This window comes from Lutjanus erythropterus, chromosome 7 (assembly GCF_056507025.1).
Source record: "Lutjanus erythropterus isolate fLutEry1 chromosome 7, fLutEry1.hap2, whole genome shotgun sequence".
In the NCBI taxonomy this organism is placed as follows: Eukaryota; Metazoa; Chordata; class Actinopteri; order Lutjaniformes; family Lutjanidae; genus Lutjanus; species Lutjanus erythropterus.
This window is the reverse complement of record NC_139323.1, coordinates 29,709,079-29,721,253: the sequence shown is the minus strand read 5'-3', so window position 1 is coordinate 29,721,253 and position 12,175 is coordinate 29,709,079. Positions and strand designations below refer to the sequence as shown.

Below are 12,175 nucleotides of genomic sequence, written 5' to 3'. Positions count from 1 at the left end.
CAGCCAGACAACACAAAGTCATTGTGGTGGCATGCGATTATGTTATTTTATTAGGCTACATCAATATTGATAAAACTCTTACAGGAATTCGATGTGTATCAGACTGAATATATGCAAATGCACTTGCAATGAAATCATGAGTCTCAAGGTCCACTGCACTTAATCTAATCTCTGCCTTTTCACATGTTAATGAGTGTGTTTCTGTTGTCTGTTGTATACATATATGTTTATATTTCACTGTGTGACAAATGTTTGTAGCTTTACGTTAAACGTTAAATCCTGTAGGCAGCTGTTAAGTAACTCAACATATTGAAGACTGGTTTACAGGGTTCGCATTTTAAAATCTGTTAGATGTAAACATTCAAAATTCAGCTAGATCAGCTAGAGCCAGATTTCTGAGCTGACTCAAGGAGTCTAAGCATTAGTATTAGCTTATGTTACAAGCTACACTTCTGAAATCTGTTAGCAAGAGTAATAATTTAAGAGTAATAAACTCCATAGCTGTCAGTTAGCATTAAGAAGCCTTTGAAATTGGAGAGCTAGTGTTTCAAAAATTACTGTGAGTTTCTATTTTAAATCTGCCACCATTATGACTGTAAACTGCATATGTGCAGTGTGAGAATGAAAAGCTTGACAGATGTAGCGACCAGGGCAGGAATTTCCGAAGTTTGGCTTTTATGACCCACAAAAATTATGTGGCACATTGGCCTTGATGCTCCTCCTGCACTACACCAGCTTATTTTGCCATTTTCTCCTGTGCCTCTTTACTGTCAGTATGTTTTTTAGTGTATTTTGTTAAGATTCTGATGGGGCAACATCAAGTGAAATACTGCATACATAACTAGAGGTAGGTCATATTTCGAGCCAGGTATGAGCCACTGGAAAACGCAATTTAACTGTGATGTAGACTCATAGTAAAGACATAGAGTAAAGAGGTAGTGTGCTCAGGACAAGCATGAAAGGGGAAGCGTGCGAATATGAACAGAGGTGTTGGTGTGATATAAACTTTCTTTGATCGTGAAGTTGCTGATTCTGAGGTTTACACTGCAGACTGGAGTCTCTGTTCACAGTCATGAACAACTACATCCACCTTATACTCGCTCTCTCTCCTCTTCATTACGCTACTGGATGCATTGTTTTTCTATGGAAGCCCATTACCACCAACATAATGAAAAAAAAGGCCTGCAAGTCATTATAATGAGAAACTTTCTTTCAAGATACTGTTTTTTAATCTTAAAATAATGAGAAACTTTCCTATTATTTTGAAACTTTCTCATTCTTTTGAGATAGTAACTCATTATACATATAGCTCACACTATTTAGTATGACATCCTTACATAGACTGACCTCTGACTGACTTCCAGTGTCCCTATACTTAGCATTAACAAATTAGGAAAACGTCAAATACCAAAAAAATCATTCTTAACCGTTAAGTAAAATTCATTATTTCTGTGGACTTCATATCATTATTTTATTTAATGGCCTTGCTGCCTTGGCCTTTGTGTCCTCAACAAATTAACAACACCTAAGGCTAAGTGGCCTTGCCCCTAAAATAATGAAATTTCAGGCCTGGTATTGTCTGCAACTAAGGAGGGCAGGGCCTAGAGAAAGAGTCAAGTTAGTGTAGCAAAATTTAATCTAGAAATCATTTTGTGACCCCATAGATTCATCCACTGACCCCTTAAGGGGGGCTCAAGTCCAAGGTTTGGAACCACTGCTCCATTGGGGATAGTCACATTTTATTTGTAAAAGTTGACAACTGACAAAGACTCATGCATAACAACACCTGTTTGTTTGTTTGTGCATTGCAGTGGTTGTGTGATGAAGTGTTTGTATGTGTACTGTATGTGTCTGCCTGCTCAGGATGAGTATGTGTATGTGTTTGTGTACGTGTGTGAATGACAGGCATGAGTGGATCACCCTGCCATGACAGACTCTATCGATCAGTGTGTCAGTGCCGGGGGAAAAGGTTAATCTGCCCGATGCCAGCCCCGTGCCTCACCCCATCTCTGGCCTGCCCTGCATCCCGCCCCAGCCCGCTCCCTCTCTTATCAGGATTAGAGGAGTGTACAAAAGGGCAGAGTATTCCCAGGACACACACTGACCTTCAATAATCCCACCAACCTGCCGCTCTGCTTATAATTAACATCAGGAACAAAGAGAAAAATCCCTGGCCTGCCTCTGTAGCATTCCTCTGACTGGAAGACTAAAACTGGAGAAGGAAAAAGTTACAGTAGAGTTAGAGACTGAAAGCATGGAGACTTGCTTCAGTAATATGTTTTGAATGGCCAGGAGAGCCTAGCTGACATTCTGGAGGTGCTGACTAGCCTATCCACGCTCCCCAGTGCACACACCCTAAACACAGATTGGAAGAACATGCTGAACCAAGCAGGGAGGCAGAAAAGTGTAGACAGTACTGTGGTGAAGGAATGTGGAGCACAGTATGGAGGACATGTCTGCATGTGTGTGTTTGTGTGTGTGTGTGTGTGTGTGTGTGTGTGTGTGTGTGTGTGTGTGTGCGTGTGTGTGCACTCACCGGGTCTTGGTTCATCTGCACTATGAGTTGTTTGACAGCGTGCAGCGTTGGGTGGGCCCATGGAGAGGGATCCTGCCAGTGACGATTCAGGTCGAAGCCCATCAGAGAACACCTGTACACACACACACACACACACACACAACCACATATAGAGTTTTAATGGAAAGTTATAACTCCATCTGTCCCACAAAAACTATTGCAAATGATTAAGGTGCCCCCTGTGGAGTTTTGGACCACTCGTAGGGCTATGGAGCGATGTTTCAAAGAGTGGGTACTTGCACACACATACAAGTCCGGTCAGTAGTTTTATACTATTCCACTGACTGACAGTTGGTGGCTGTAATGCTGGCACTTTGTTAAAATGTCAGGCCATGACCCCTTTGGGGGATAGGAAACTGGAAATCCCATACAGGTGTTTTTGAACTACAATTTTGACAAGTTTGTATGAATTCCTGTTGTTGTTTGTTTCATGACATGTCTAATAATTATTCTGTGACCTTGCCTGAACTGGAGCATTGGCAATATCTTAATAAACTGAGGTTGATCACTCAGCTGTCATGTTCCTTCAGTCTTCTACCCTCCAAGTGGATCAAATAGTCAACACAGTGGCCAGACACTGCTAATAGTGAATTACCAGGTATTGTTACACTTAATGTTGTCTGTAAATAACCAACTGTTGATTTAGCCCAGCAATTTTAGCCAGCAATTACTGGAGGCTAATTGTTACTACTGGTGGGGAAACTGGAGGCTCATAAATTCTTATTGCTCTGACCTCTTGGGATCCCGTCCTTTCCAAGAAGGATGGGGAACCAGATGTTGTGAGGGATTTGTATGTTTATTTGTTTTAAACCTGCTACACAGCAGCTTTCTGGCATTTATCTGTCTTTCCCTTCCCTTCATATGAAACCAGGAATTTTGCTCCAGAAGGACATGATGTATTCCCAGTCTGATGTAGAGCTCAATAAATGTAGCAATGCACCAAAAAAAAAGTGAAGAAGAAGACTGCTAGCAAACAAATATGGATGTAAACATCTTTGTGTCCGAAATCACTCCCGCATTCGCTAATCCCATTATAGAAACTTGGTAATTCACTGTAGAGCAGTGGTTCTCAACCTGGGAGTTGGGACCCCCAAAAGGGGTTGCAAGATCAGTGGATGCGGAGACTAAAACAAAATATTGTAGCAAGAAGCATGGAATGAGAGACAGGAAGCAACTCTCAGTGATTCCACCCCCTTAACGACATTCACCAAACTTTAAGGAAGCACTCAAAAATATACGAAATACAGCAGGCCTTAAGAAATGTAATAGTCACCTAACTCAACTTTTTCTGTTATGCCCCACTTTAGAAGCTGAAAAAAGAAAAAAGACCCACACCCACATTTTTAAAATCAATAATTAACAGTGACAATGACAGGGGGAGTAACTAATAAAAAAGGATCAAAGCTGAATTTTAGTGGAATAAAAGTCAGCATGACAGTACCAGGGTGGTTCGGTGGTGCAGTGGTTACTGTTTGAATTCGAGTTTCCCCTGCCAACTGAGGGCTGGAGCCTTTCTGTGCAGAGTGGGCATGTTCTCCCTGTGTCTGCGAGGGTTTCCTTCTGGTGATCCGGCTTCCTCACACAGTCCAAAGACACGTACATTTGTAGTTAATTGGTGATTCTAAATCACCCGTAGGTAGGTAGGTTTTTCCCTATGTATGTCAGCACTGTAATGAACTGGCGAGCTGTCCAGAGTGTACACCACCTCTCACTCAGTGTCACCTGGGATAGGCTCCAGCCCCTCTGCAACCCCTCAGGGATAAGCAGTTACGGATTATGAATGAATGATAGCAGCAGCAAACCCTTGTTTATTTACCCTACATAAATCACACTTGTTAGTTTCATTCCATATTTTTCCCCTGGTCATCCAAGCCCCCATACAGTGGCTCTTTGCACCACCAGTGGGTCCTACCCTACAGTTTGACAGCCACTGACTTAGTACCTAACTAATGGTTAAAACCATAAACCTGCACAAAAATGCCAAACTAAAACTGAAAGTCTGACAGCAGCACAATCAACTGAGAAAAGCAAGGCACCAGCATTTCCAACAGATCCCCGAGCTCCCAGCAAGCTTTGGAAGTATTATCCTGACTGTCTGCAATATCACAGACACCAATGTGATTATTCTGGGGGGTCACCGCTTGAAAAGGTTGAGAACCATTGCTCTAGAGTAGTTAATCAAAATATCAGACTTATGAATCAGTCATTTTGTCCACACACTAACCCTACCAAAATAAACTCAGCAGAGATTAAACACTGTGCACTTTCTACAGCTGTAAAAAGAGAATGATTTTGGACACAGCTACAGTTTTATGAGAAAGGAAATGTATTCAACACATTTATCAGGCCTCAAGGATACACACAATGCATTTTTATTGAGAAGCAGTGAATTCTTACATAAACTGATTGTTAACAAGAAACCCAACAGCCTCCAAATGGTACCTTTAAGGAAATATATACAATAGAAAAAGAAAGTTATGGAGCTCCGGAGAGGTCATGTTGTGAATTTCTTTCCCTAAAATGCTTTTGTGTTTCCTCACAATAGATTTTGTGTTCCATCACTGTATTTTTGACATAGGAACTGTTAGTGTTGGTCCAGTCCAGTTATAATTCACTTCCAGTTTAGGGAAACACTCTGAAGATACTACAGAAAGGAGAGATAATGTGACACTTTTGCATTTTGCATTCTTCTCATTATTCCTTTCCAAAGGCTGAGCTCTGACTGTATACATCCACTCACTCTTACCTGGCTGTGAAGCCAGAATGAAGCTGTGTTTGTGGATATGATTCTTTCTCAGACTACGGCTCCATTGGTTGATGATGATGGTCTGTAATGCAATGTTTATGGCAGCTGTATTGTGTCTACTCTTAACTGCTCCCATTAAAGTAACATTATTCAAGAAAGTATTATTAAGCCACTCAGGATTTGAACCTGCGATGCTTCCATCAGATATGACAGATGTCTTACCACTACTCCACAGGAGTTCAGGAATTCAGTAGGATCAATACAATGCTCAGCACAATCATGTCAATTCATTACACAAAAACAACCCCAGGATATGCAAAACTTGATGTGGGAGAACGTAAAAGTATTTCAGAAAAAAATGTGACCTTATGGGGCTTCCATAATAGATAGATAGTATAGAGGTGGATTGCTACTATCAAGTGTTACCAGCAACCTGTAATTGCCATAATGAAATGTTTGCATATAAAGATGCTCCCTGAGCTGCCCTGTGTGTTGTCATGTGTATCTTTGACATTTACTGAAGCCCTTGGTAATGATACAGGAGTTACTGATACTATAGAGCAACTGAGCAAAATAGGCAGTCATGAACAAAATACTCTTCCCAGGTTAACAGACATTGATTATTTGCTCTGCATGTATCCATTTCAGTCTGCTCGGAATAGCCGTGTGGTATTTTTGTGCCTCTCTGTGTGTGTGGGAGAGAGATTGGAGTAAAGTGCATGCATGTGTATAAATGAGCATGTGTGGCTGGTGAGCTGAGGACTATCACTACTCACCTTCTGTCAATATGCCGCTTATCACTACTCTGTGTGACAACACACCAATGAAAATAGCCTTTAAGCAGCCAACAATCACAGTCAACGATATTATAGAGATTGTTACTGTAGGGGACAGCAACTGAGATTCCCTGCACATGTTTTTGGATGCAGTGGTGAGGCACCACCACTAGATGGCACTCACAAACACACTGGGAACTCGCTGCTGATGCTTATCTCAGTGTGCATTAGTATTCCTGGGGCTGAGCCTATTAAGTAAAAGGCAATTATGAAGAAGGGAAAGAGAATAGAGGAGAGGAGGATGCCCACAGAGCTGCAGCAATAGTGTTAAAGACAGAGAGGAGGAGAGGGTGGACAGAGAGACTGGCAGAGTGAACAGCCCTACGGCCAAATACTATCTTCTAACAAATGCACTGCTGTGAGCTATATGAATTCATTAAGCTCCCTAAAGGTGGAGTTAAGAGGGTATAATCCCACATAGCAGGATATAAAACCATGTAATGTGTGAATTCTATGTAATGTAGTGAAGCATTCAAATTAAGAACTCAAAGATGAGTGTTTGTGTACCTGTAGTTGCCCAGGTAGACGCCGTCAGGGTTCAGCATGGGGACGATCTTGAATATCACATGATCTCTTAGGATCTGAGCCACGGGATGCTGGCTAACCAGGAAGTCAATCACACCTATCAAACAAACATAAATAAACACACACAGAGACCCACACACACGCACGCACACACACACACACACACACACACACACACACACACACACACACACACACACACACACACACAGGGAAATAGACTTGAAAAGAAAACCAAAGACAGGCTGGCAGTTAATTGAGTTTTGAGAAACAAAAGGAGAAGGAAGGACAGCGAGGGGCATCGTCAGAATCAGGGGAGGAATAGGAGACGTCAAGCCTAAATCGATACAAATGGAATGGAGCTGACGGCGCTGGAAAAACAGACAGCACACTGCGGGCCAGAAGCCAACTCATCTGATTCATGATGATGCACACACACAGAGTGAAACACACACACAGACAGATACTGTATGTGGAATAGATAGATAGATAGATAGATAGATAGATAGATAGATAGATAGATAGATAGATAGATAGATAGATAGATGGATGGATGGATGGACCGACGGACGGACGGACAGACGGATGGATGATAGAGTGGTGGTTTTCTTGACAGGTTTGGCTCCTGGAACTGTGAGGCTCAGTCAGCTGATTAGGCAACTAGCTCAATAGCTCACCACTAGCTAATGCCAGCTAAAGTCAGTCAGTGGTTAACCTACTTTAACATCAAGTAAACTGGCTAACTGCTGTCCATCAGCTCTGTAATCTAAATCATGCACTCTGGTACTGCACTTTGTTGTCAAACCAGCCTCATAACATTTAATGACATCTTTCTGAAAAGTCCAAATGGTACCGTTTTAGTTGAAGTCAAGGAAAATACTTACAATGTACTGATAATATTCTCATAACAGCCAGTGGAAAAAACACTATATATGACAGTATAATGTCATGTGAAAACATAAAGCTAAACAGCTCTTTAAGTTTGATACAGCCCCCAGTGGTCGCCAGTTTGCCAGGGAATACAGTACCAAGGTGGGGTTTTTTTTTGCCAGGTTTGGTTCCTGGCATCCCAGGGCTGAGTCAACTTATTGGGCGGCTAGCTTCACAGTTAACCAAGCTAACTAGCTAATGCCAGTGACAGATAACAGCAGACAGCAATTAGCCTACTTTAGCAACAAGTAAACTAGCTAATCGTTGCCTGTCTATCAGGTAACTCTGTAAGCTGAATTAACTTGGTATGGCACTCTGTCGTCAAACTGGCCTCATTACATTCACTGACATCTTTATGACATCTTTAAGTCCAAATTGCATCACTTAAGTTGAAATCCAGGAAATTATTCATGACATTGTTCTGGAAGTATTTGAAAGTGTAATAAAAGTTAATGACATCTTTATGAAATGTCCAAAAACTACCACTTTTCTTGAGGTCGAAGGAATTATTCATGACACACTTGGTCTCATGACAGCCAGTGTCAAAACGAACCATATATGACAGTATAATGTTACGTTAAAATAAAAAGCTAAATTTCCTTTAAGATTGATAATGTTTGATTTTCATAACAAAGGCAGGTTATGATGTCTTGGTTAATGCCAAGTTGTCATAACAGACATGTTTTAGCCTCATTAATGTCAAGTTGTCTATTTTGTGTCTATTTTGCATTAAATATGACATAATTGACTTAAAGGTAATCCTTCATATAAAGTGTTACCTGTTTCTCTTCACCCTTCTACCTCTACCACCTCACTGCATCAGTGCCTTCCTCACAAACACTGTCTCTACACCTCGTTAACGTTAATGGACTCTCCTCAGTCTGACTTACTGAGTCAAAGTAGTGGACAGGGACCATCGCTAAAAGTAAGGCCGTGGCCTCTGTCCCTTTATCGCACCAGCCCTCCCCTCCTAACACCCCCTACCTATAAACAAGGAAGTGGGACCCAGAAGGAGCGAACCTGCCCACTCACCTCAGTCTGAGCAGGAGGAAGGGAGCAAAGAGTCATTAAATCCTGCTAAAACTGTCTTTTAGGTTGTTGTACTGCACAAGGAGACAATTTCCCAAAGGTTCCCCAGTTTTTCAAGTTGTTTTATTAGTTTTGAGTTAGCGGAGCTCGGGAGCGAAGACAATGCAACACTATGATATCCTCAGATTGTGTTTCCTGAGATATTATATAGAAACACAGGTTCTTGTGTCTATTTCTGTAACATTCAGACATCTCAGGTTCAGATGCAGAGCCTACGTCTAAAGAATGAACGAACATCAGAGTTTATACCGCATGTGGCATGTTGAAGGTAAAATTATTGAAAATTATTAAATTTAAAGGTCCAGTGAGTAAGATTTGTGAGGAGCTATTGGCAGAATGAGACAGGAATGGAATACAGTATTCGTAAGTATGTTTTTATTAGTGTATAATGACCTGAAATTAAGAATCATTGTGTTTTTATTACCGTAGAATGAGTCATTTATATCTACAAAGGGGAGCATGTTGAATCATGACATTTCTACAGTAGCTCAGAACAGACAAACCAAACACTGGCTCTACACAGGGCCTCTGGCATTTCATAGTTTCTCCTACATGATAGGAAGGGGAGGGTGAGGCGAGTAGTATCCATTTGGTTGCAATCTACAAGCTCACCAGTAGATGCCACTAAATCCTACACACAGGTCCTCTGAAGGCACACTCTCAAAAACAGTTTTATACCAGATGTTCAGTTTACTAAGTGCAGAGACAGAGCACAATCAAGTCCTACCCACAGCGGAGGGATTCAATGCTCTCCATTGACTTTATGCTGTGTGAAGGTGCTAACTTGTCATTTCAGACAACAACAAAAATGTCTAAAAGCTGCTGTGTGGTAAGATGCACTACCAACAGGGTAAAAAAAAAACCTAGAACTAAGTTTTTATGAGCTGCTGAACCAAAAAAAAAACTTAGCCTTCAATAAGACAAAAATGGGATCTTAGTTAAATTTGATAAATTGGTCATACAAACTTTAGAGCTTGAAGCTAACAAAGCCACAATAGGTCTTTGTTAGGTTAAATAATCATGTCACTTAGTTATTCTATCAAATAGGTAGAAATACTAATTTTTGGCATTCAGTGGGATATTTTTCTACAAGAAAAGAAAGGTAGGTGAGAAGCAACACTGAGATAGATAGTTTGTCAATATAACTTTTCAACTCTGGCAGACATAGGGTAGTAAAATAATCCTTTCCCCCTCAGATAGGCATGGTTTTCAGTGTATGATGTGTAATGATTCTTTGTTTCTATGGGGTGTACTCAGCCCTTTGAAAACAGTTGCAAAATGTCAACCGTGGCTCTGGAGGAAGGTTTCTAAAGTCTGAGAAAATTAACCTAATGATGTCAACTCATCAGGACTTGAGAGGATTTAAAAAAGAAATACTGATAAGGGCTTATATCTTTGTTTGAAAGAATTTTTGGACTACCACTTTATTTGAACAACACAACATTAAGTTAGTTTCTCAATTGCTCAAATGTAATACGTTTAACATCAGTTTAGGAACATGTATAATGCTGTTTGTGTTATATAGCAAAGATCAGTGATTTATTGGAAAGGCAATAATCAATTGCCTTTTTGTTGTCAAACTAAATTATTGTGTGTGTCCAATGTGAGACAGGCTATTTTAATATGACGAATAAATGTAATTTTATTTTCTTTCAAGTTCATTACATCTATCAATCAATAGTCTATCAATAACAAATAGGTTTTCCTAATTATAGAAAACATTTTGAACAACACACTGACGATCAACAATACAAATGGACATGTACCTGTATACCTACTTTTTAAACATCACTCTGACGTATGTCTGTGTGTACAACCAAACAAACAGACGAGGGGTGCTGCATCTGAATCAAATCAATGAGACAGGGCACCGACCTGACATTAAAACTTTACCTTGACAGATAAAGGAAGCAGGAGACTCTCCGGGGTGAACACGAGCTGTAAGAAAGACCAGCTTCTTCTCCCTCTCTGGACTCTGGTGTTGGTCTGAAGGGGGGGAGAGAGAGACGGAGGGGGAGAAAGGTGTAAGGAAAGGTAAAGACAGAGTGTCAAGAGGAGAAGGAGGTGGTGTTGTTATTGCACAAAGTTCTTGTAGACTTGTAGACAGCTATTCTAAAAACTCCCAGACTATTCTCAGGACTAATATATTATTATCTTAAGTAGGTGTCAAAGTTAAATACACAAGTAACCTATTACAGTCCAGTGTGAGACGGCTGCTGGGTCAAAACACACACTGACCTGGCCGTCCATTATCAGCCAGACACACATGAATCAAACATCAAACCAACACATGGCACAGAATATTCAACAGGAGAGGTGAATTATACATCTACAGAGGTCAAGATCGGCCAGCAACAGGTGAGAGCTGATAGAGGTCTTCTTTGATTTAAGTCTTCGGGCCTGGCTGAAGACTTTTCTCTGGCTAGACACTTCTCTCCTCCCCTGCTCTAACTTGGCCTTAGAGACGGATGAGTTGTACCTTGGAGACTTTTACTGAGCATTTTTGGTAACTTTATTGGTGACATTTAGCATAAATAAATGCTGACAACTATAGCTGATAGCTATAGCCAATAGACTCAGAAGCCTCCCAGTGAACATGGATGGATCAGGAACAAACGCAACCTCAGAGGCCGACAAAGTCCAGTCTGATGACAGGGAATACAGAACCGAGGTGAATTACAGCAGCTCTAATCAGGACTCTGAATACGAGGGCGACGAGGACAGGGTGGGTTCAAGCCAGGACAGGAGATGCGTGAAGCAGGAGAAGAGAGGGTAGTCAGACATGAATCGGCACCCACCTCCTGAACGGGGATTATGACAGGGTCAAAGTGGTATTTCAAGGCCGGACTGGCCGGAGCTAGCTGGTTAGCATGCTAACTTTAATAGATATCTCTAAACCATTTGGTCAAAACTGTTATTTCTTCACTTTCTGTTAATAATTTTAGTTAATTTATTAATGTTTTAAACTAAAATGATTACATATTGCTCCTTTTAAAGTTTATTCACGTATGTTTAGTTACATTCGCAGACTTCCTTCACCACTTTCTGATGTATCTGACAGATTCAATGTTCTGAAAAGTTATAGCGACTTGCAGATGGTAGGAGATGAACCATTGTGAATGTAATTAAAGGTATGTCCATACTGGCAAAGAAGTATGTGTACACTTTGCATTTGTGTTTATTTGTTCAATATTGATTTTGTTTAGTAGTTGTTACAGTGTGATCAATACAATTGTTTTCCAAAAACACATTTGAAAACAAGACTGAAGTTAAATCCAACTTTATAAAGGTAAAGTTAACTTCATAATTTCATTTTTTAAGACCTGTCAAGAACATATTTAAGACAATTTAAGACCTAAAATTCAGATAATTAGATTTTAGGTTTTTTAAGACTTTTAAAGGACCTGCATAAACCCTGAAATATATAATTTATGTCTAACATTTTTAGACAATTTACTGTGGAAATATCACATG

The 12,175-nt window shown here is 40.5% G+C and overlaps 1 protein-coding gene across 3 annotated transcripts in view; it reads right to left on the bottom strand.

The window, feature by feature from the left end:
- Positions 1-12,175, bottom strand: part of agbl4 (AGBL carboxypeptidase 4) — a 543,878-nt gene that overhangs the window by 34,185 nt on the left and 497,518 nt on the right. For all 3 annotated transcript variants that reach the window (XM_084722272.1, XM_084722271.1, XM_084722273.1), the window contains 3 exons: positions 10,595-10,687; positions 6,665-6,779; positions 2,537-2,648 (listed from right to left, as the gene is read on the bottom strand). In XM_084722272.1, coding sequence (XP_084578398.1) covers positions 2,537-2,648; positions 6,665-6,779; positions 10,595-10,687 — 320 coding nt within the window. The remainder of the gene's footprint in view (positions 1-2,536; positions 2,649-6,664; positions 6,780-10,594; positions 10,688-12,175) is intronic.